Here is a 24,346-nt window from a genome sequence, read left to right as displayed (position 1 = left end):
TGGAAAAGCAAAATGGAAGAAAATGAGCAAAAGCAGAGAGATTTGGGGATGATTCTGCCTATGAGTCAGGGCAGGGTCATTTTCCCAAGTGTAACAATACCAGTCTCATGTGTATATGAGAATTTCCCCAGGGCAGGACCTGGAAGAGGGAAAAACCAGGACTGTGAATACCCAGGGTAAAACAAGGAAGCGCCTTCCCACAAGACCCACAGCAAAAAGCAACAGGATGATCTTGTCCTAATTTAAAACAACTTTCAAGTCTGTTGGTTTGTGGCATTACTGTTTAATGGTACACAGAGTTACTGAAGCAAAACAGCATAAATTGAGTAGTTGTCATAAGGGAAAAAAAAAAAAAGACATCTTGGTCTGTTTGGTTTTGTACCATCCCTGACTTCTCTCTACCTTGAGGGTCACACGTGCTCCAATACGCAATGTCTGGACAGAAGACTTCGCCAAGAATATTCTTCACTGATGACCGATGGCACAAGATGTTTCTCTGCCTTGTCTTCCAAAAGCAACAGCTGCTTATTATTCCTCATGCCCACTCCATGTGACAGACAATTACACAGAAAGCAACACAGGTGAAAGCAAGATCATTTAAAGCTGCAAATCAAGAATGCAAGGCTTAGGAAACTTCATGTTTATGACTGCCCGTGCGATCTTCCTTCACCCCCCTTTGCCTGGCTATGGTGCTAGAGCTGCTAATTGCATAATAACAGGCTATTTTTCTACAGGACCTTGGCCTCACCCGGTACACAGGATACACTGTGCTCATTTCGTGAGCAACTATTCAGTATTTCACCCTCTCCGCATTGGTCGAGGTGTGGCCCCAAGCCTTGTTTACTAGGTACCCGTCAAACTGTTCAGCAGACGGAATTAGTAATTTACTCATGGGCTTCCCAACCATATGCATCATTAGAGTAACTGAATGTTTCACAAACATAAAGGAATGTATTTTCACAATTGCCCTCATAAAGTAAGACGCTGCATTACCCATATGGCATGGGCAGGGAATTGAGGCACTGAGAGATTAACATGAAAAGCTTCCACTAATTTTAACTGCCTAATTGAAACTCTTAGGTCCCAATTCTTCAGAGATTTGTTTTGTCTGCTGAGAATGTGACAACAACATTTTTTTGTAAAGCTTAAAACTTGGCCAAGTTTGGGTTGATGCTCTCAAAGACAGCAGAAGGGGTGCATCTGACATATATACTATGTGAATTTCCATGGGGCTGTTAAGGTGGGGGGTTGTTTTCTCATTTATTTGTACATTTTTTATTTTTAACATTCAGCAAAAACAGCAGAGAGCTGTTTTCTAACTATTCAGGCTGAAGCAGGTAACTGGGATGGAAAATTTTAGCCCAGAAAAATTTAAGTTTGGAAAAGTGGTGAACAATCCAAAAGAGGGTTTTATACCACTGCTATAACATGTACTTTTCTGTCTCATGGATTATCTTATCCAGCTGCTGAAGAAACCACACGAGGCAGATATTACACTAACAAAACCAAGTCCAACTTAAATGCAAACTAACTATTCTGGTTCTGTTCAGATAAACAAGATTCATTTATTTTTTAATCTTAATGCACAATGAAGCCCTGCTACTCAGTTCCAAATAGCAACTTTTGCTTAGAGCATAAGCCCCGACTTCCCTCCTGTTCTCCTTGTAAGAGGAAGGAAGCTGAGTATCAGGCATTATAGGCTGCAGTGGTCGTAAGCTGGATAAAGGACAGACAGACAAACTACTCAGAAGCAGGGACTCTTACATTGCTACCAGCCAATCCTGATTATTTACAAGGAGATTTAGAAAATCCTAAAAAAGAACCATCTGAAAATTTCAGGCAGCGATTCATCTGTGTTAATAGCAGCAAAGAAAGACAGACGGAGAGACAGACAGACAAGGGGGAAAACAATCAATCAATACATGGTGCCAGCCTTCTTCAGAGCAGTAAATTATTTTTAGAGAGACTTTTTGTAGCAGTGTTAGATCCAGCCTTGAAACCGTCCACTGACTTGGGTGGAAACAGTGCGACTGCATGCGAGCTGGCAGGAGAATTGGTTGCTCCATCACCTTGTGAGTGTGCAAGGACAGCCCTGGGATAATTCTGACGATTCCTCTCTGCCACCCAAGCTGTATTCCTGGTGAATGATGTTATAAGCTGTCCCTCCCCCTCGACACATAGCACACGCACACAGGGATGAACACAGACCCAGTTTCTCTGTCCTGCACTGAAACTCTTGCCATACATTCCTGCTTTCCAGCTAGTAACGTCTCCTGACTGCACTAACGTTGACTAATTTAGTATTTTTAATTACAGAGGGATTTACAGCACTGCACTACAGTGCTCTCCTTTATTATACCCCCTGTTTCTACTGGATCTAGGTACACTCTACATACAAACTTGCACATTAGACAAATTACACTGCACATTACGTAAATCTCTCTCTGGAAACAGGATTAGATGAAGAGGCAAATCTTACTCACTCCTAGTGCATAAATTAATATCTCTGAAATCAGCATCAAGAAAGAGTTCCGTACCAATTTATGAAAAGCTAAAGATAGTTTAAACTTTCTCCATGAGGAATCAAGTTTATGTAGGAGATGCATTCTTTTTCTCCTATTTTGCTTAATAAATAAAACAGCTGGTCCGAGGAATCAGGTCAATCAGTGTCTGGAAAAAGCCCCATTAAAGCTGCTATATAACCTAGTTTCTCAAGCTGTACGAGGCATTCTAATATTGGAGAGGCAGGAGTCCATGAAGAGATAGCCCTTATGCCTTGGCTTCTGGCCCTTCCGGATTTTGCAGTATATTTACCACAAAATGTAGCAGTAATTGAGGTATCTTGCAAAAAGATAAGGAGCTGGGCTCTGAAGGAGCACAACAGACAACCTGATGCATCCAGACCTGTACATTAAATACAGATTTGGAGTGAACCACGGCCTCGTGAGCAATTCCCACACTGCTCTCCCCTCACCACCACCTCCTTTCTTAGGAGGGCTGCAGGCCTTCATGGCCAAGAGGCCAAATACCTGCAACAGGTCCCTCTTTTAACCACGGGAGAGAAAAGATGGCAGCAAGGAGCAAAACACAAGTCTTACATGGCAAGTTCAAGCCCGAGAATTGTCCGCTGTGTATACTGCAAGTACCCTCCTTGAAGAGCCCTGGCTGCTTTGGAAAATGTAGCCTTTCCTTTCATCCACAGCTTTGAAAATGCTCTAAAAAAAGTATCACAATCCCCACCCCATAGAGGCAAAGATGGAACCAAAAGAAAGTGATTTGCCCAAGCTTCACAGCAAGGCAGCAGAACAACTGGGAAATGAAACCTCCTGACCCACAACCCGAGGTTTTAGCCTCTTAAATAAGGACTCTCTTTCCTCATTAAAAAACTAAGAATGGGAAGAGAAAGAGGAATCTTCTGCAGATACAATGAACTTGGCCCTTAGAGGGCTAATGACCTGAAATACTTTTTTTTTTTCCTTCTCACCTCCATTTCCCCTGGTAAAGTTACTGTAACTTCAAGGACTGTCATCCTTTACCGGTCTATTTTCACTTAATGTGTCGGCTTGACATTATTTTCCCAGCCTTCTGCAGCCAGAGACCGCTCTTCCCAGCGAGGAAGTTACCTCCTCTCTTCCAGCCTATCTGGATGTCCTCCCAACACCCTGGACGGAGACCATCCGCTTTCTGTACCATGCTGAGGGGCACCAAAGCCCCATCCGCTGGTCTCAGCCTGCGGTACGTGGCAGCCTGAAAGGGCACCCTGGAGGTAAAACCTGGCTGTTCCCTATTAATTTTTAATTTCAGTAATGGCCCCAGGGAAAGGAGGGAGATATAGGTCAGAGACTTAGGGGGCTGAGGAGTAACTCGATGTCTTCTTTCTCTTTCTCTTCCTCCCTCTTTTTTTTTTTTTTATCTTCCAAATTCAGAAACGGGGGGTTTCCCTCTGTATTTCTCATTTACTCCTCGAACATTACAGGCATTAGTCAGCAAACTCCTGCTCTTCCTTCAGCAAGTCCCTGACGCTTGCGGAGTGACTAACCCTCCTCTCTGCACACTTCAGCTCAACAGTTGCACCTGCTCCTTCCCCACGAAGAAGGGACCTCCACGTTACGCGTGTGGTGGTCACCGCAAGGCTCACTCCTACACAGACCGCGCTCACACACAGCTGAAGAGCCACGAGGTGATGGTAGGGCCTGCGTGCAGGTCACTTCTCAGCTTCCCCAAACAGGGAAGCAGTCATTGCCTAAAGCACCGGGATGTGGAGAGTACCACAAAAGCAGACCCAAGTGGCTGGGGATCTCTGGGGACAGCCTGGCCCGCATGGGTCACTTTGCCTCCAGATGCCTTTCCTCCCCGGGCCTGAGCCCTTCAGGCCTAACACAGCACACGCAAGGTGGGCTTGCTGAGAAAGGAAGGCAGGACAGTGAAAACGCAGCTCCTTGTGGCTCAGGGCCACCTCATCAGAGCATGGCAGAAGGCTCCTCGCGGCCAGGTGGCCTTGCACAAGATGTCCACCCCCAGCCACCCCCACGGGGGACCTCGCAGGCAACTCAGGCTGGCGTAAGCACATCCACAGACCTGCCCACACCTTACCCTCGGCTCTGTGCTCCAGCAGAGAGCAGATTTGTCACCTCCACCTTTCCAAGGCGATGCCGAGACCTCCCCTAGGTCCAGCATCTCAAGAGTGCCCCCGTGGCCAGCCCATGCCCTGAGGCTGCAGCAGGCGACCAGTCCCACCACCCCGAGACAGGCACGACACACATCCAGAGCACAGCACGGCAGCAAGGCTCGGTCAGAAGCCTTGCCAACTTAGGGCCGGAGAAGCCCATTCCCTGTTTGGTCCTGGCACCCCTGACACCCTCCCCACGCCCCCCTGGTACCTCGGCGCCCATTCTAGGAGGGTCTTCTGCATCGCCGCGTCGGGAGGCATGAAAACAAATCGCCGGCTCCAGTGCCACACTCCCTCCTGGCAGATCTGTTTCTCTCTTCTTAACTGTTTCCAAGTGCCTGGCTGTTTTATAATCCCCACTGAGCAGTCCCTTAACTCCTTCCTCGCTGAGTCCTTCCCACCCTCCCTCGCCTGCTCTCTCCTTACAGGCAGAAAAAGCCAAGCTGAGGTAGGGGGTACAGAAAGTGAGGGGGGGGGTTGTGAATCAAAGGAAGAACAACTGAATCAAACTGCATGTACAACAGAACCAGTAAATTAGTCATTTCCCCAGCCTTTGCTTACGCAGACAACTGAGTCTTCTAATAAGTTTTTTTTTTCTTTTTTCTCTTCTGTGGACATTTGTGTACAGTAGAAGCTTACTTCTTTGCTGATCTCCTCCTGCTTATTCATACCATGAGGTCATATGTTTCTGCTGGTAACACAATTTTAAATCACACAGCAGCTTGCTCTTTGAGGTCTGAACTGAAAATGCTTTCTTAGATCACAAGTAAATATGAGTCGATGGCTTCACACCCAGCGTCACCACCACCCCATTTCGGCATATTGCAAAATCCTAGCAGGATCAAGCACAGGTATCGCTTTTCCGTCAGAAAGACCTTGGGACATCTCAGTGAGGGTGGCAAAGAGGAGCTCAGGCAGGACATGGGACTTTGAAATGGCCCTGAAGTGAACTGGGACAAGCCATACACATGTGCTATCAGTGCTATAGGTTGTGTACTGCATGTCTGTATATGTGCAGATGTGTAACCCAGTGCAGATGAGGGGAAGAGGGAGATTCTTGGCCCGAGACATTTAGCAGGCCCACGGGACGGGGCCACAGTAACCACAAAGTCCTGCAGGTTACCCAGTGCTGAGCAATGCTGGCAAGACGGTGCGAGCGGGATGATCCAGCAGCTTTGGATTTCACAACCCTGATTACGTGCAAAACAACGTCACAGAAAATTCCTCTTCTGAGAGAATGAATAAAGAAAACGGGGGAAAAAAGACATGGCTTTAACACGTCCCCTGCCAGGTGGGAACATGGCACCTGCAGCTGGCTTCTGCTCTTCTCTCAAAGCCCACGGCTGCTTCTTCCAGAGTCTTGAGGTTACCCCTGACAGCTAATGCTCAAAAGTTTGCCAAGGTATCTCTTTCCCCGACAAAATGAGCTATTCTGTCACACAAGGCTGGGCTGCAGGGCTTTTAAAAATGGTTCTGCTGATGTTCAAAGGGAGCAGCTTGCTGTGCAGAGGAGTGGTAGAGTTAATAGTAGTAGGATCAGCACAAGCTCCTACCCTGCCATCTGCCTTCAGCTCAGCCAGGCCTTCTGCTGAACAGCCAACACGGGCTGGGGCCACTGGAGTGAGAAGCAACTCAGCGACATGAAAGACTGCCTGGGTTAGTTGATTAAGAATAAGATTCAGAGCGCAGGAATCCTGTACAGTGCTGATACTGACTCAGTCCGGGGATTTCATGGGGATATTTAAGCCTGTTTTTTCCAAAGAAGTCTTTTATTTCGAGCAGGTGGGTGTTCGCATGCCTGCTTAAACCGGCCCCAGGAACCAATGATCCCAGAAACAGGGGTCATTCCTGAAACTGCTATGCTTTCTTCTTCAGTCACCCCCTGGTAGAAAGTAGGGATAAATAATACTTAACTGCCTCATTCCCCTGTCATGTTCAACTCCTCATTTATAAAAGTACACAGAAAATGCAGTATAGCCCACTGGAACGCCTGGGCATCCCCTTGCAGCTGTGGGTCACAGATCCCCCCCTGCTTGCTCCGTGGACTTCTCCTTTTAAGCACTGGACCCTGCTACGGGCTGCTCAGCTCTGTTCCTGTACCTCCAGATTGACAGCTGCCTCAAGACCTTTCATTTAAAATAAATAAATAAATAAATAAATAAATAAATAAATAAATAAATAAAATAATAATAATAATAGTAATAATAATAATAATAATAATAATAATACAAGAGTCATTTAAGGCTTGCAGATTACCTTGAAGTACTAAACTGCTGTCCCGTCCCCAAATTGTTACTTGCCAGTGCAACCACAAAGAGGAGGGCTTTCCGTGGGGGACAGTGGGGCAAAATGGTTTTGTAGAGCCATAAAAAAATGCTACGGTCCTCTCTGATGTCCTATCGCTCTGTGGTGATTGATTTCCTACAGGAATCTAACGAACCGTCCTGGCTGACCTCCAAACCTAGACCCTGCCATCCACCTTCTCCCTGAAGACAGGCAGGTCGAGAAGTGGGAGGGTGCAGGTGTGGAAGGGGCCAGAGGAGCGGGGATGAGAGAAGGCAAAATGCAAGGAACAGAGAGGCCTCTCCTCCCACAGACGGAGGATGGGAAAAAAAGACAGGAGCAGAAAGCCTGGACTTAATCATGAAAAACAATAGCTCATCATTTATTTTCATATCCCCTCGCTAATGCTGGAATAATGCTAACAGTGGAATTCTTATGGCATGCATGTCATGCCTACAAATACCAAGTGAATTACTTCTCGGCAAGGCTATGGGCTATGGCACTGAGCAGCACATTCGTTACAAGTGATTGGATGATGAACAACAGTTCCCAAATTCCTCCTTCACAATGCTACTTGCATTAGTTGTAATTTAATGAGAGAAAGAGAGAGAGAGAGAGAGAGAGAGAGCGGCAGAGAAAGTTTTGGCTCAAACCACTGAAATAACACTGCCTGCCGCTGCTTCCCACTGGGTCTTGTATTAACTCACACCACCGCCATCATCTCCACCTTCTCCTCCTTCTCCACCTCCTCCCTCTTCACACCTATCCTCAGGTGCTAAAAGAGGTGTCATGAAACCCATCAGCATGGCGAGAGAGCATGGCAGGAAGCCCCAGCCACAGTGATCACAAGCACACCGCATTCTTTCCAGCTGAAAGGCAGAAGAGGACGCGAAACTCTCCCTCACCCCTGCAGACGGTAATGGAGGGGTTCAGGGGGGTCCTCCAGCAGCCAGCCTCTCTGTGGAAGAGCCTTCAGCTCTGTTTTTTTTCCCCTACAAGAAAGTCTGTGCAGGTGAAAGATACTCAACTGGCAGCTCTGGAAATAGAGGCATCTCTCCGGCAAGCACACACAGCACAGCCCGTGTCCATGCAGAGCTCCCACTGTGTGTCCTTGCCAGCATTTTCCTACAGCCTCCTGCAGGGAGCCGCAGCGGGGTTGCCCAGCCCCAGCCCAGCCCCGCAGGCCGTCTTAGCTGGCTTGCTGCTCTTTGTAATGATTTAGAGGTCTGGTAAACAACCAGCAAACGTGAACAAAAACTTTGTAATAGGTAAGACATCCAGTGGTACCAATGTGCCGTTGCTGCTGAGCCCAAACAAACCTGGGAACCACTGCTTCAGGTAGGTTTGGGCAGAAACAAACCCCCTCTACTTTGCTCCGTGTGCCCCCTTGAATGAGGGCTGGCCTCTTCCAAGAGGCAGGGGCACCTTGGAGGTTTCTGTGCTGGAAGAAGCCCAGCTAGCCAGCATCGGCTCCCTCTCCTGCGGCAACCTCACCACATAGCCTGTCCCCTATCACCTGACAGGACATTTATCCACCTCATGACCCTACGCTTGGGTTCACCCCTGTAACACGACCCAGTGTGTGGGGTCTCACAGGCTGGGCCAGAAGAAAGCTGAGAGGTCTGATCTGAGCAGCAGACCTACAAGTAAGAAGCTGCAAATGTCATTACTGCTCTCCTGGTGTAGCCAGTCCCTCCAGTGCGCCCCTCTGGCAGGGCGTAAATGATAAGCATCCACCAGTTCCTGCCCCTTGGAGCATCCCGAATCCTCTTCATCCCCTCTATGCCAAATGCACTTTAAAAGCCCCCACCCCTGGCCACATTTTGTGGTGATTTGAAGGAACAAATCCCAACTAAATTTACATGTTTCTGAAACTAAGGTATAGGCAGGCGAAGGCAAAACGCCCTGAGGATTGGAACCGCATGTATTTGTGCAAATGAGAGCTAGGATTTACGGTTACCTCCCAGCCTCCAGTCTGTGCTACGCTTGGAGCTGCGGTTTAGAAACAATCTGTTTCCTTGTAAAGGTTGACAAACACCAGCAGACGTTTCCCCAGAGTGCTGGCCAAAGTGCCATGGACCTGACAGGTTAGGAAGGTAGGCAGGACACCAGAGGATGCTCCCAGGCCCCTGGCACATCGGCAGGCACAGGTTTGGTGGGGGCCCCTCACCGCAGCGCCCCGTGCAAGCCCAGGGGCAGCCTGGCAGCCTGTGCGGCTTTCCTAAAACTACAGCTGTGTTTTACACACTGACAGGGCTCTGAAATAAACGCAAGCACCCAGTGCTGAAGTCACCCCAAGTGAACGCAACAAGAATTATTACCAATTAACAAACAAGGATCAAGGCCTGAACAGCAGGAAGAATTTGTGAGCCTCGGCCTGCTGCGAATACATGTGCTTGGGGCATCTCGCCCCCTCCAGCAGCCCCAGGAAAGGGGCAGCTGTGTGGGGAACTGGAAGGCATGGGCAGGCAAGGAAAGCAAGGGGCTCCTCCAAATGATGTCCCCACAGTGGCTAAGTGGCCTTTAGGAGAGAGCCTGCTGCCCTGGGTGAAGCAATGGGGTGATCTGCTGCCCGCCACAAGCCGAGCCCGCCTGCTCGGGGTCAGAGCTCCAGGGGTGAAGGCACGTAACCAGATGCATGAAGGCCAGCTGGCCTGCAGGCAGAACGAGCCCGGTTCTTCCGCTTTGGGCACCCAGCGAAAACCACCGAGGTCAGAATCGCTGGCCACAATTAATCACACCTAGAGTTTAACAGCTGACCAAATCTAACGCTTTTGCTGGGACGAGAGGCTCTGAGTGGCCTCCTGGCCAGGACCAGCCTCGCAGCCTCCACAGCCCCTCAGCCTCTCCTCCATGCAGGCCATCCTGGCATACCATGGGTGAAACTCAGCCTCGACACAGGGCTGGGTCTCACAGCTCCACACACGCTGCTGGCTTGTCACCCATGACCCTACACAGGGCGACCATCCCTCAGGCTGGCCCACCCCGAGCAGGGGATGAGCGCCTGCCCTCCCCGCACCCCCAGCGGACACAATGGGGACCGCCACGAGAAGCCTCCTGTTTCATTTTGCCCGGCTTAGCCAAACCACTCCAATTTCTGCCTTTTAGCAAGCGCTTCATGGTAACCATGGAGTGTTTTTGCCACGTGAGCATGCCTGCGCTCTCACTCCCCCACACACCCACTGCCCCACAGGCCGGGAGGCCGTGTCGGGGGATTCGGCTCCCACAGAAAGCCAGCGTGTTCCCAGCACTTGGCTCGCCCGTCCTTGGCCACGAAAGCCTCAGGTGGGCTGGTAACCTTCAGCCAAGCGTGACCGAACATGACAGGGTTGTGGTAGGGAGGCAGCGGCAGAGGGCAGAGTCTGGCAGGGAGGACAAAATATGAAAGGGGAGCGAAAACCCAACCCCCTTTGCAAGTCCTACAGTGACAGAGAGCGAGGCAGTCAAGAGAACCAACTGCAGCTGCAACGCATTTGGGGAAACTTTCCATTTGTTGATGGCTGCTGCAGAGAAATAATGAAACCCAAATGAAAATCCATGACCTGCAACTTGTTCCAGTGATGCCAAATGACATAAGCACGTTCCTAGTGCACCCCCAGCGCTGCCACAAACATCTGTTTTATCGCGCCCACTATCAAAAGCATCAGGCACCCCCACCTGAAACGCTGCCCTGCCTTGCCATTCACCCACATCCCGTCTTCTTCTCTCCCACCTTATTTTCTACAGGCAGGGGCTTTTTGGCAGGAGACTCGGTATCTGTTTGTGACAGGGTACGGCAAGGGAAAGCAGACGTCTCCTTGCAAAGCATCCTCTTCCTGAAACCCCTTCAAATCCTTCCTGGCTGAGAGGAAACACGGGGACTGATAATGACTCAAGTGCTCCTCTGGGAAACGGTGATGATTTTGGAGGCGCACGAAAGCCAAGCCCATTCCTAAAGAGACAAACTCCACAGCCTGTAGCACGAGTTCCTGTTTGAGTAAGAGCAAAACCAAGGCTCAGACACCTACCTACAGGGATGGAGAGAAAGCCACAGCTACTTTACTGGTCTCACCTACACGAGAGACTCTGAGTGGTATGGTCAACACATCTAAATGGGTACAGATTCCTGAGGAGCTACTGCATTTGCATGAAGATGCCAGCTACATTGTAGGACCAGGTCAGGACTGAAATAACTGAGGATACAGCAGGCGGGACCTGAGAGGTATCAGCGGAGCTGCAGAGATACCCAGGAAGCGGTCCAGTAGAGCCACCAAAACCTGGTGCTGGGAGAGGTGTGTAAAAGATGCCAGGCATGCAGTGGTTCTGGCTCAGGCTGGAGACGAGCTGGTAGGTGTGGATTACAGATCACTCCCAGTCAAAACGTCTTGGATTATATTTTCTTCCAGCTTGGATTTCCAGTAACCCTGTTCTTCAGCCTGAAAGAGTCACATTGCTTCAAAATCTTTCCCTGCCTTGTACAGGCAGAGTGGCAGTGTCCCCTCCCAAACACGCCGTGATTTACAGCCCTCCACGCTCACACAGGCTGCGCAGCCCCTCATGCAGACTGCAGACAGCGCTCCTGCCAACACACACGCTGCCACGGCATCACTCTACGTAAACACCCTGCATTCACCTTGTATATATTTCCTCCTGTACGGGCTGAGACAGCTCACAAACACACAGAAGGCCTAATTTATACTTACGATAAATCTCCCTTCTTTATTCCCTGCAGTGAAGAAAAGCCTTGGTGCAAACGCAGTTTGCTGGGCGGCTGGTGTAACAGCTCTACGAAGAATCAGGCCCACACGGCCTTCAAAAGCCACAGCCACATGTGTGCTCCTACACATGCCTTCAAACACGGGAAGAGTCCCACACGTGTGCACGTACCTACATGCTCTCCCATTTGTATTCTCGCACACACAGCTCTATAACAGCATCCACTGTCCCTTCCGACTCACATGAGCTTTCAGACAGCGCAGGCATCTGGAAGCTGCACTTTCATTATCCAGGTGCTCACAGCCTCAGATAAGGAATGAGAAAATGACACTGCAAGAAAAGTATTGTCAGCATCAATGGGATATGCCTGTGTCTGGGTTTCACATGTCCTTGTCAGGTGGTGCAGCTATTTTAAATGGGGTTTGCAATGTGTTTCTTATCCCCGCTTGCTAAATACATACATCCTCTGATGTTGAGAGAATGCAGAGGGGGAGTTTGATGGGAAGGCAGGTTTCTGTTAGAGCCAGTGATAGTGCCAGAAGAGATGAAGGAATTTATACTTGTACTCATGACTAAATGCGATCCCCACTTGCTCTGCAGGCACATGCCTTGGGGGAGTTATTAAGGCTTGGGTTTCTCCACGGTGCCCACAAACTGGCTGTAGGCAAGAACTGTCCTTTTTCAAAGCTGGGTTCAGAGAAAAGGTTGCGATCTCCCCTCCCTCTGCAGAGGACTTGTTCCAGTCCCCGCTGCCCCATCACCAGGAGCCCTGGCGGTGGAAGAGCGTTCCCCGCAGGGCGACGCTGTCAGCCGGCTCAGCAACGGGGCTAGCCTCCAGCGCTGGAGCCTGTCATTATATTTAATGCCTGTCATCCCGTGCGGAGCTGCACACGGGAAGCACACCAAACCAGTTCTCTGTGGTCTGGACTGGCTTCCAGTACACTTCCATGAAGGTGACCTGACTATTAATTCCTGTTGAGGTGCTCTGCGTGCGCTCGTGTTGTAACTTTAACCCCTGACAGCGTTACGGAGTTCGAGCACCTCGTGCGATTCCTCCTGCTTGCCAACTTCTCCCCAGCCTGGCTGCACTAAGCCGGACCAAAAACTCTTCACTCAACACGGCCACAAAGCCCGCCGGCAGCCTGCCCAGAGCCAGAGAGCTGCTGTGCAGTGCTCTTCTTGCACATCCTGTGCAAGGCACCAAATCGCCCTCACAAAGCCGGGCACGTTGCATACCCTCCTGCCCCATCGCATGGCTAAGGTGAGCCGATATATTGCCAAGTGACCTTCCAGCAAGCTGGCAGCATATCTGAAGGAGAAAACTCCTTCAGATGCTGGAGCTTTTTCCAGGGACCACACCTCTGCCACCATTCTTCTTTTGCTCACCTGCCCCTGTTCTTTCATGCCAGACGTGGTGGATTTGTCCACCTGTTGCATCCTTTCTCAAATGCAGGTTGTGAGCAACCAGGGGTGCTGCTGTGCCACGTTTGTCCATCTTTTTGGAAAATTTGCAGCACAGGGATCCTGGGCTTGGGATCCCAGCAGATCCTATCCCAGTGGATATGAATAATTTGTAATTAAAATAAAAATGAAGCTGCACCAGGGGATTGTTGTGCTTCCAAGTTTTTTCCAGACTAGATGACTCTCAGGGGACATGGGAGAGCTACCACTGAGATAAAAAAAAAATAAATCTCAGCCTACTAGGTTTACATAGAGACGATCAAAAATATGTGTCCGTATTGTTCTGACCTCTAGCTCGTCTTTATTTTTTTTAGCTTTTTCCTAACCTTTAAAAGGCACATAAGATAAACAGAGAAGAAACTAGGCAGACAACATCCTCGGAAGAGATGTAGGAATATAATCAAGCCCTCAGCCACACGCACACAAACACCATAATTTATCTCTTCCTCCTCCTGTTTGATATTATCCTCTGTTCTAGTATCATAATCTGTTGCCGTGGAAACTGCTATGATGTCACCACGAGAGCTTTATGGATGCCTTCAACAGGAAGGAAAGGTACATGGCGATGGGAGAGGAAGAAAAAACCCACCTCCAAACAGCTGCCGAGCAGGAGACGTTCCAGGAACGGCAAGTGTTAAAAGGAAAGAGATAAATACATCGATGGCGCTGGCGCTGCTGCAGACAAGAGCAGAATATAAACCGCGTTTTAAAAATAAAGAACACTTTACCAATTTTGCCTCCAAGTAAAGATATTCTGGGAAAGCTATAGGAGCTTCCTGAAAAACTAAACTTTCTCTGAAATGTTCTGCAAGTTTTCTGGGACTGGATGTTTTCTGAGCCTTGCTGCCAGAGTCCAAGTCTCCACCATCCCACTCTGTCGTCTGCTGTAAAATTCCCCCCAGAAGCGTTAGCCTAACACCCCCCCAATGCAGCTGATAGATGGGGAGCCCGCTGGCTACCTGCCAGCCCGTGCACCTTTACGACCTTTGACTAGGAAAAAAAAGTCGTGTCTTTAAGCAAAAATAAACAGAGACACACTGAATCCACTGGAACACATCCAGTAGCAAATAAACGCCCTAACGCCCAGCTACAAGCAAGAAATAGCTTCTCTTGCTCTCTTCGCCCAGGAGAAAACCCATAATCTTATGGACTCACTGCCAAACATCCTGAAATACCTGGCCTGCTACTGGAGAGCACAGTACGTGGACCCACACACTCAAAGCACACCCAGCCTCAGGGCTACACACACACACACGAGCAGGGCACGATGCTGGTGTGATTGAGCTTCGCCGCTGGCAGCTGCCCTCTGTTTCAGTCACCTGGACTAACCACAAGAGGACAGACACAGGGACAGAGGGTGCGACAGCCACGCGTGCCCTTAAAGCCATCAGATGAAGGTGCCTGACTGCAGGAGGACCCAGCACGCAGGGTCTGCCGGGGAGGAGGAGTGAGGACAGCGAGATCAAATTCTTCCCGCAGAGCTGCCGGCATCATGGAAAGGGCAGCGGCAGAGAGGGAGGAAACCACAGGAAGCTCAGATCAATGAAAAGTACTGATACCTCAGCTAATCTCTGCCAGAGCAGGATTTCCCCGGCATGGAGAGCAGGATCAGAGATCTTCTGGGAATGCTACAGCATCATTTTTGCCTCCAGTCTCAGCTCCAGCAGGGGAATCCCTACGCAGGCTCTCCTTCCTGCCTGTAAGTGTTAGGATACAGGCAGTACCTCCCATCCTCGCCTGCCTTCCCTTCCAGAGATGCTAGAGACAACTGCAGGGAAAAGAAGTGGGAGAGACTGAAGTCAGTAAGAGCAGCTGCAAAAACAGCCCAAGCAGGAACCTTCAGCAATTCACTGAACTTTCTGTTCCTGACGGCCTTGGCTGTGACAGCCTCAGACCTTAAACTTTGCAGGGATCTTCTCCCTCTCCTGTTACAGTCACTTGCCATCATCTTTCTCCCCCACCTGTCTCTCTCATCCTCTTCTGTCTCGTCCCTGACCTACTTCCTTCCTTCCCCTCTCCCTTCAGCTCACCCTTCCCTTCCCCAAATCAACCCCCAAATGTCAGACGTTTAGGCAAATCCATACGTTGCGATTTCCTATCTCCACAGGATCCATCCTGTTTGCATTAGCCGCTATCCTGTGTCTGCAGCTACAAGAAAATAAAATTAAAAAGTAAATTCTTTAGGACGAGAACTATTTGTCACTTCATGTCAACATCATGAGCAATAAGGTCCTGCTTTTCTTTGGCACTGGTGCTGTAACAGCAAATACAACTGTTCTTGTTAATACTTTAAAGGCACCAAAGAACAGGAGGTGTGAAAAAATGCCAAGTGTTTTGTGATTTTTTTTCCCATTTCTTCTATATTTGGGGGGCAAGGCTTTTTTATGAAATAACTTTTCTTTTTCTGGGCTTTCTATTTGGGACTGCAGAGTGGAAAACAAAGCCTGGTGAATACACAGAGAGCGTGCTTTTTTTAAAAAAAAATTGGCAGGTGACACCGAGCAGGAAGGGGCTGCGAAGGCAGTGCAATCAGATGAGAACTCCAAACAGCCCTGACAAATGGATGCAGTTCCGACAGCACAAATAAGAGAACCGCATGCTTAGGTAGGAGAGGCTGGCTCCACACACACGGGATGGAAAGCAGCTCACGGGGCATCGGACTTAGGGCACGAGCTGGGAGCCACAGCACATCACGAGCTAAACACTGATGAACGATGCTGCGGTGCAGAAGGCAGAGCAAACAGGAGCACAGCCTATAAGGCACAAGGAGGGGTATTTTTGCTCTCCATGGCCAGTGTAAGGCCCCCGGTAAAGCACTGTGCTGTAGCAGTGCCATTCAGGAGGTGTGGGCTTGCTGAAGGGAACGCAGGGAACAAGAAGAATGGTCAGGGCTGCAGCAAACAAGACACAGCCAAAGAGCTGAAGGATGGGTTTGAGAAAGGATTTAGCCTAGGGAAGACAAGACCGACGAGAGACGTGACAAAGAAAAAGGAAGAACTTTGCACATCTGCTGTCAATAGAACAAGGAATCGCAGCAAGCACAGCGCAGACAAGTTACGGAGGAGGTAAAATCTTTACATTGACAAAGACAGATAAGGGCAGCGATCGCCTGGGCAGGCTGTGGAGCCTCCATTCATGGGGAATACGCTAGACAAAGGTGTTATGGAGCACGCTGGACAAGCACACGTTTGGCACAGCACACACTGTTTTGACACAGGGGGAAGAACCTCTTGAAATCTTTGCTGTGCCCACTTCCTACGATCTCTCTGATTTTGCTGAGAGCGAAGTTCCCTTGGCATTTCAGCACAGCTCACAGAGTAAGATAAGCCTGTCAGCCTCCAGAACTGAAGGAGACGTTAGCCTGCAGGTTAGCTCAGCGTAAGACTCTCGTTCCAGGTCTTGCTGATGCCTTTCAGGTTTAAAGGTTGTAACGAGCAGGGAACACGGCTGCCCTTCTGAGCTTCCCAAGTACCTCCAGCAAATATCACTGGTGACCTTTCCCACTTGTCACGGCAGGAACTCTGAGTGATGGTTCTCACTTCATCCTTCCAGAGGCAGATGTCAGCACGGGCACTGGAAGGTGAGCAGGACTGGGCATGAGGCATGAACAAAGAGCGAGCTTCTGCCTGTCCAACCAACATCCCATTCAGCGGGAACTGCTGGAGAAAAAGGAGCAAACTACACCATCCCTCGCCTGGCACAGAACTCCTTCTTGCTCCAGAACATGACCAAGACACCACTAAATGCACGGACACAGCTTCGCTGGCACTGCCACTGGTCCGTGCTGCTGCCATCAGGCCCCAGCCCGGGGGCAGTGTCGGGGGCTGGCATCCGAGGACGCCTGTCTCCTGCTGGCTGTTTCGTGCCCCCACTGTGAATAAGTAAAAGACCCCATTCTTTGGCATGCTGTCAGGGGCTTGATTAGACAGCCCCTCTTTATACAGTGCTTTGAACGTACGCAGCTCTGTATAAACACACGGTATTACGGGTTATTATTACTTCCATTAGATAAATAAATTCTAATGGCACGGCTTTTCAATGCTTTCAGCCCTGACCCCGGACTCTCCACGGTGTTTTGTGACGTGGCAATGCCCTTGCTAGCCGAGGAGGACTGGGCCTGCTCCTCCTCTCATTTGCCCTGGGAAGCCTTATAAGATTGCAAGTCTCACAGGAGCGATTTTGTGCTGTAGAAATTACCTTACTCAGAAGGCTACGTGAATCTGAGAGTGCTCCCAAAATACATGCCCTTGTGCTTTCCAGAGGAAGGATCTCGGCTCCTGTTGTGGCCAGACGAAAGAGGATTCAGGTGCACTCTCTACCTCTGTGTTGTAAGCAGGTGGAAGCGGTAACGTTGCCTCTGCTCTCCCCACACCACAAATAGACAAATTGCTAAATGCCCTATCTGGAGCGAAATTATCACCTGGGCTTGTTTTCAAAACAAAAGCTGAACTCTGTACTGCTGGGGGGAAGAGTTTCAAAACAGAAGGCCTCACGTTAAACACCTAGGTCCACATTAGGGTATGTAAATAGGTGATGAGAAAACCTACTCTCCAAACAGAGCTTAATTCCTGCTTCTTGTTTTCCACTAGCTAACCTTCCAAAAGTCAGAAGAAAACACACAAACAATATTTCACATTCAGAGGGCAGAGATTTCCTAGTAAGGGTGAGGAAACAGCCTCATTTTTATAAATGGACTGATTAAGCTATAGAGGCCGTGAGTCAGAAAGGTACTTACGCGTGTGGCCAGCTTTAAAGACATAAACAATTCTAATGAAGTCAGCCGCACCGCCTGTGAGCTTAAATTTAGGCACAGGCCTTAAAATATCTTTTTAAATCGGGATCAGAGAGGAAAAGGGTGGAACTTACAAAAATACCCAGCCTCACCTCTCATCCATCTTGTCCTCTATGGATACAGGGATGGGGACACGCCATGTGCCTGTGCCAAACTCCCTTTCTCAGCTGTCCCACCCAAAGGTACGCTCTATCCCAGCTGCCTCGACACCCGTGCCTAAGAGAACTGGTCTAATCTGCCTCAAACTGGTGTCTCAGCCCAACCTGAGCAGACCACAGCTGAACGTGCCTCTGACCTTGCTGCCTGGCAGGACTGCTCCAACACTACCACCTGGGGCCCACTTGGTGAGGGCCACAGCTGGGGCAGGAACTGGCCTCCGCTCCGAAGTCACCAACCCTTCCATGATGTGGCTTCCCAGAGCCTTCCTCCTGAATGAACGTCCACATGCCATCGCTGGGATGTGCCCAGAACTTAGCCCTATTCCATTAGCCGCCTAAGTGCATTGCTTGCCTCTGAGTAAATGATTTAACTTCCAGTGAGTGCCAGGAGTTCAAAACCGTGACAGGCACCAAGGAGGGCTTCAGGCTGTCCCCAATCAGCAGAGTACCTGCAAGCCCACCAGTTCTTATCCAGTCTGCTCATCTCACGCTTTCAGAGCACCTCATCCACGTGGGCAGCAAAGAGCAACCACTTGCTAAATGGGAAAACGACTCTCACAAACCTTCAGGCCTCGTCCCAGCAGCCAGCTGGATTTTTCACACGGGGGCTCACTCCCACAAGTGCTGAGGGAAGGGCTTCAACCCCTGCAGACCAGCTGAGGTGTCCTACAACATCCAGCTGGGTTTCCTCACCTTCTACAGCCACGAAGGAGCCCGTGCTGCTCCGGGTCAGAGGGCTGACGGCTGTGGCTGGTACCTGTGACCTCCTCTCGTTGTCCTGGCGCGCTGTTTGTCTGCTCACCCCTGGTCCCAGCCGCGCTGTTTCCTCTTCCAAAAATAAAGCTGCATTTTTCACCCATCACTCCTAAAAAACCATTTAATCGCTAGATGCTGCGGCATGATAAGAACGATAATTATAACTGGAGGGGGCTTCCTGTTATCTTGGCGATAGCCGTATCCTGAGCTAATAAAAACTTGGGCTTTTGGTCCCAGCATTGATTTAGCTGAAGTTATGGTCACGGCTTCATAAACAGGAAGCGCCTCCTGGTTATCATCGCAGTGCACAAACTTTGGGGTAAGGACCTTTCCTCGGTGTCACTGGAGCCGCTTTCCCGCTGGGAAAGCTCTGCACGCTTTAAGGAGATCTGATAACCCCCTGGAAAACGAGCGGGACTTGCCTGTTCCTGCAGCCCTGGGAGAAAACCCTGGTGCTGAGCAGGACCTGAGCCGTGACACGGACGGGGTCAGAGCTTCAGGCCTCCGAAACCCACACGCTTTATCCAGCACGGAGCTGAGCACAGGCAGCTCCCCGCCAGCACGCAGCTCCAGCAGTGGCACCAGTGGCGAGGTGCAATTTACAAATATTACGGATATTAATTCCATAAGCCACCCACATATAAAGCTACCGACGCTGCTGCTAAAAATACGCTGCAAGTTGCAACAAAGTTGTCAGGAATAAGAAGCAAAGCAAAAAAAGGAACGAAACCAAAACAGAGGTAATGGCTGTTTAGAAAATAAAGGTTAAGGCACATCAACGCCTCCTGAAGACCCAGTTCCGAAGGATGCCAGGTAGGAGCCACCCAGGAAATTGCTGGGAAATTGACAATTGCTGGAAATTGACATCCAGCCAGGGCAGAGGGCTGCCCAGAGGCCGTTCCCTGGTGATGCCTGGTGGCAAGCCCTGTTAGAACAGGGTCTCAGTTGGTCCGCAGGCCCTGGATCTGTCCTCTGCACAAGAGGAAACTGCGCACAATGAGTGCACCAAGGATGATTCTGCCCAGCAAGGGCAACACGGCTTAGAGGAGAGCCCGAAGAAGCAGATTCTTCCCCATCCCAGGCTGTTCGCTCCCTCTGAGGCCAGCCCAGCCACCCTGACCCCGCTGCGTTTCCAGCGCTCAGCATGCCGGCCGTGCTTGGCCTGCCCGAGCTCGAGCCGTGCAGAATTACACCTGAGGAGGCCTGCTTTCCAGCCCAGTACGTTTCCCTGTACAGCTCACAACTAAAACTCAAATCCAGGTCAAGCACTGCGCAGCGGTGTTATTTCTGTTTTATTTTACTTGGAAGGTTTTTATGTCCTTCATTTTACCACTCAGCTCGGCAACACTTGGAAGAGATGGAACGAGAAAAAACGGTAGGGGAGAACACGACAGCAAAAGCTCTGAATTCCTTAAAAAGAATGGCAAAATCCTCCTGGCACGGGGGAGGAAGGAGGGTTTAACACCAGATATTTATTTATTCATCATGCCTCGCCTATTAACATCAGGTGAGGCACCGCTCTACTTCCCAGAACCAGTATTTAAGCCAGCTGCAAGGTACGTGCAGGCACAAAGCTCGCCTAAACGCCGAGACTCGCCGGTGATGCCGTGCGTGTGCTCCGTGTTATCACTCACCTAAAGTTCCACTGGAACCATTTTATAAGGCCTCCGAGGTGTCACATTTCCTCCCGGGGCACGTTTTCGGTACAAGAGCCGACGTTCCGAAAGCCTGCACGGCGGAGATATTGTTTCACGTCCCCCTGCCTTCCTTGCGGTGGCGGTGGGCGTGCGTATGTGCCACGAGAGAGCCCCCCATCCCTCGCCGCGCCGGCAGGAACGCAGCAGCTGCCCGCCGCAGCGCTCAGCCAGCCGCCCGGCTCTCCTCAGCGGCCTAAATGTCGCCGATGCTCCAGAGGAGGGCCACAGACCGGGCTGCTACACACACACGGTACGCTCCGGAGGGAGGACCGCGGTCCCCGTCTCCTTCCAAGGAGGCGATCGCATCCCCTGCGATAAGTTTTTTATCGATGCGCTGCGATATTTCAGGGATTTCTAAGGACCTCTCACGGCAACTCGGAGGCGAGTAACATGCATTAACCCCTCCTCCGCCTGCCTGTAACCTATCCAGGAGCAACTTCACCCGCAAGCACACTGCAGCCAGCACAATCCCCATCCACCTTCGCGCTGCTGGCTGGCTCCTGGGGACTGGCGCAGTCGCCTCCTCCGAGGCTCAAGGCGTGCGGGCAGAGTCCGGCTGGCTGCCTTGGGGTTTTTCCACAGCCTTTCCAGGGAATCTGTTCATACAGCGCGCTTGTCAGGGCGTGATCATTTCCCCCTACACACACACACACGGGGCCAGGCTGCTGCTGCACAAGTTTGGGTGCTCCCGGGCACCAAACTTCCAGCACCGCCACCTCCCCGGGACCCACGGGGGCTGAGAAGCCACCGCCGGGTCCCCGCGGCTCCCCCACGACCCCGTCCCCTCGCGGGGCTCCGCGGCCGGGTCCCGAGCAGCCCCGGGGGCCGTGCAGGTGGGCTCGGGCGGCGGCGCAGCGGCCTCGGCCTCCCGCTGGAGGCTGCCCGGGGCTCGGGGGGTGCTGGCGGGGCGGCTCGGCCAGCAGAGGGCGCCTCCGGAGGGCCGGCACCGAGCGGCACCCGGGGCCCTCCGCCGGCACCGGCCCCGGCCCCGGCCCCGGCCCCGGCCCCGGCCCCGACCCGCAGCCGCGCTGGGCCCCTCCGCGCCCCCCGGCGGCGCCGGGCTCCGGCAGACGGGGAGGGGAGGGAGGGAAGGGAAGGGAAAGGAGGGGAAGGGGAGGGGAGGAAGGGAGGGTTTCGGCCTCCCTCCGCTGCCGAAATCGCTCCGTCTTTGTCTCCCGCGGGGTCCCGGCCGTGCGGGGCTGCCCAGGAATAACCCGGCGGGGCGGTAACTTTACACCGCCCCGCTGCCGGGCGCCGCAGCCCGGAGTCGGCTTTCCCCTCGGATTAAGTTTTGCCCAGCCTCAGTCCCACTGCCGGGCCCCCCCCCTTATCTTCCCCTATCCCCCTACCCCGGCAAAGGCACCGGCACCGGGCGGCTTTCCCCCCGCTTTATGTAATGCTCCCCCGGCACCCTGCCGTCAGCGCAGCGCCAGGGGATTTAAACCAAGCCGTTCACACGCATAAATCATAATAATAACCATCGTTAATTATTATTTTTTTCCAGCCACCCCAAAAAACGTGCACCCCCCCCCCCACCACACACACACACACACACCCCCTTCGAACCCCAAAGAACTAAGTTAGGGCACTTTAGGTCTCCCCCCCCCCGCCGCCGAGCTGACAGCAGGCTGCCGGCAGCCCCGTGCCCCCTGCCCGCTGCCACCGGGGTCCCCGCTGCCTCCCCGTGCTGTGTTATTTTTTTGGGGGGGACACACAACTCCGTGCAAAGGGGCGAGAGGAGCCGGCAGCGAGAGCCTCGCCGAGGCGCAGGGCAAGCTCCGGCCACCTCATTGTTCTGCTCGCCACCGGCACGGACTTCGCCCGCCGCCCCCTCCAGCCCCGCACCGCAGGACGGGCTGGATGGGGCGGGTGGGGGGCGAGCGGGTGGCGACCCCAGCCCGTCCTCGCCCCGGTCTCCCCCCCACACACCTCCCCCCTCGGCTGCAGCCTCCCCGGGGCACGGCTTGCTGCGGGGGGGACCCCCGGTCCCGCGGGGAGGGGAGGGCTGGAGGGGAGCCGTGGCGTGCACGGGGCTTACCTTCGTACATGGGGGCCATCGGTGCAAGGACGCCCGTTATTCATGGCAACGCCGCCACGAACGACGCGAGAGATCGCAGCCCCCCCAAACTCAGCACACATCTGCCATCTTGAGCGGGTGTCTCTCGGCGGAGGCGAAGCTGCCGCCTGCCTTCTGCATCGCCGCCCGCCTCAGCGCGGGGGGAGCCGGGCACATCCAGCCCCGCTGCCGGCCCTCCGACGCGGCCGGGGCGGGCGGGCGAGCGGGCGGGGGGCGGCGGCGCCGGGCCGGGCCGGGGCCGGGGCCGGGGCCGGGGCGAGGCGCGGCGCGGGGCCGGGCAGGGGCGGCGGGCGGCGGGGCCCCCCCGGCTCGGGACGGCGGCGCTGGGGAGGGAGGGAGGGAGGGAGGGAAGGAGGGAGGGAGAGGGAGGAGGGAGAGAGGGAGAGGGAGGGAAGGAGGGGGGCTGGCGCGGTGCCCCCGCTCTCAGCGCGGCATGGCTGCGTGTGCCGGGGCGCCTGCGAAAGTTGCGCTGGGGGCGAGAGGAAGGGGGGAAGAGAGAGAGACGGAGGGAGAGAGAGAGAGAGAGAGAGAGGGGAGACGGAGAGGGAGAGGAGGAAAAAAAAAAAAAAAAAAAAAAATGGCAAAAAAAAAAAAAAAAAAACCAGCGAAGGGAGTTTGCAAATAATCAAGCGCCGATGGCACTGATCGCGGCTTCCCAGAAGGAGAGGGAGCGAGCGAGAGGAACCCTCTGCTGAGATTATGTGGGATCTTGTTTAACAACACATTTCAATCAGGAGAAAAAAGGAACAGTCAACAGAAGTTGGTGAAACACTTATGTATTCTCCCCCCCCCCCCCCCCTCCTCTTTATAGAAAAGAGAGGAAGGGAGGAAAAAAAAAATAGAAAAAGGCAGCTGATTGAAGCTTTGCAATTCACTGGCTGTGGGGATCATATAATTTGAGCTCATGTTTTACAATAGCATGGAAAATTCCTACCTCTCCCCCTCTCCCCAAATAAATCTTCTATTCCCTCAAGGCATTTCACAATCTGGTTCACTGACAAAAGTTCCAGTTTTCCCCTTTTTTTTTTTTCGTTTAGCTTGCTTTCAGTGTAAATATTTAGCGGATGCATTTAAAATAAACATACGATGTTGCTTTTAGGATTTGGGTTATTTTTTTATTATTTTTTTTAAAGAACCACATCAAAGAAGTGTTTACTTACTGAGATTGACAGCCACTGCTACCCCTCCCTCCTCCCCCCCCCCCCCCGTTTTTATTTTGAAGGATCCATCTCCCTCATTCAGCTCTCGCTGTAAGAGCACCAACCCGACCCACATCGTTTTTGTCGATTCATACGGTAAAACTATAGGCAAAGCCATGTTATCCAGAACCCATTTTTTTTTCCCAAAAGTGGCTTTACAAAGGAAGGTAAGGCACCAGGTACCGTGACACAAGCAAGGAAGCCGAGACCCATGCAAGACACACAGCGGCAAAGCCTCTGGCAAAGGTGGAAACAAAACCTCAGGCTGCGATCCTGCGTTAGCTGTGTCTGGATCTGCCCGCCTGGAGCTCCTAACTGGTGAGCAGTCTGGGACCAGCCTGGGGACGATGAACTCGCTTCATGCCTGCTCTTATGGCCGGTCCTAAAAACGCTGCCGCTCGCTGCTGCTCCTGCTGCCAGCCCAAACCTCTCCTACAGCAGCACTGGGTCACGGCGGGGCTGGACACCCGGCTGCCTCCTCTGGATGTCTGGAGGAGGAGGAGGTAACTTTTATTGAGGGATTTCAGTGAGGTTCAAGCTGTCCTAACAGCCTCGTGGC

General features: G+C 52.0%; 1 protein-coding gene across 4 annotated transcripts in view; it reads right to left on the bottom strand.

Annotated features, from left to right (window-relative positions):
• Positions 1 to 22,736, bottom strand: part of HIPK2 (homeodomain interacting protein kinase 2) — a 122,200-nt gene extending 99,464 nt beyond the window's left edge. For 2 of the 4 annotated variants that reach the window (XM_032196341.1, XM_032196367.1), the window contains exon 1: positions 22,550 to 22,736. In XM_032196341.1, the coding sequence (XP_032052232.1) occupies positions 22,550 to 22,568 (19 nt within the window). In that variant the 5' untranslated portion in view covers positions 22,569 to 22,736. Of the gene's footprint in view, positions 1 to 18,751; positions 18,773 to 20,448; positions 20,470 to 22,549 lie in introns of those variants that run through there. The other 2 variants (XM_032196350.1, XM_032196360.1) reach the window with 2 other exon arrangements.
• Positions 22,737 to 24,346: the final 1,610 nt, after the last annotated feature.

The sequence above is a fragment of the Aythya fuligula genome, chromosome 1 (assembly GCF_009819795.1).
Source record: "Aythya fuligula isolate bAytFul2 chromosome 1, bAytFul2.pri, whole genome shotgun sequence".
Lineage (NCBI taxonomy): Eukaryota > Metazoa > Chordata > Aves > Anseriformes > Anatidae > Aythya > Aythya fuligula.
Note: the sequence above shows the minus strand (reverse complement) of the source record. Positions and strands in the feature narration are given on the sequence as shown.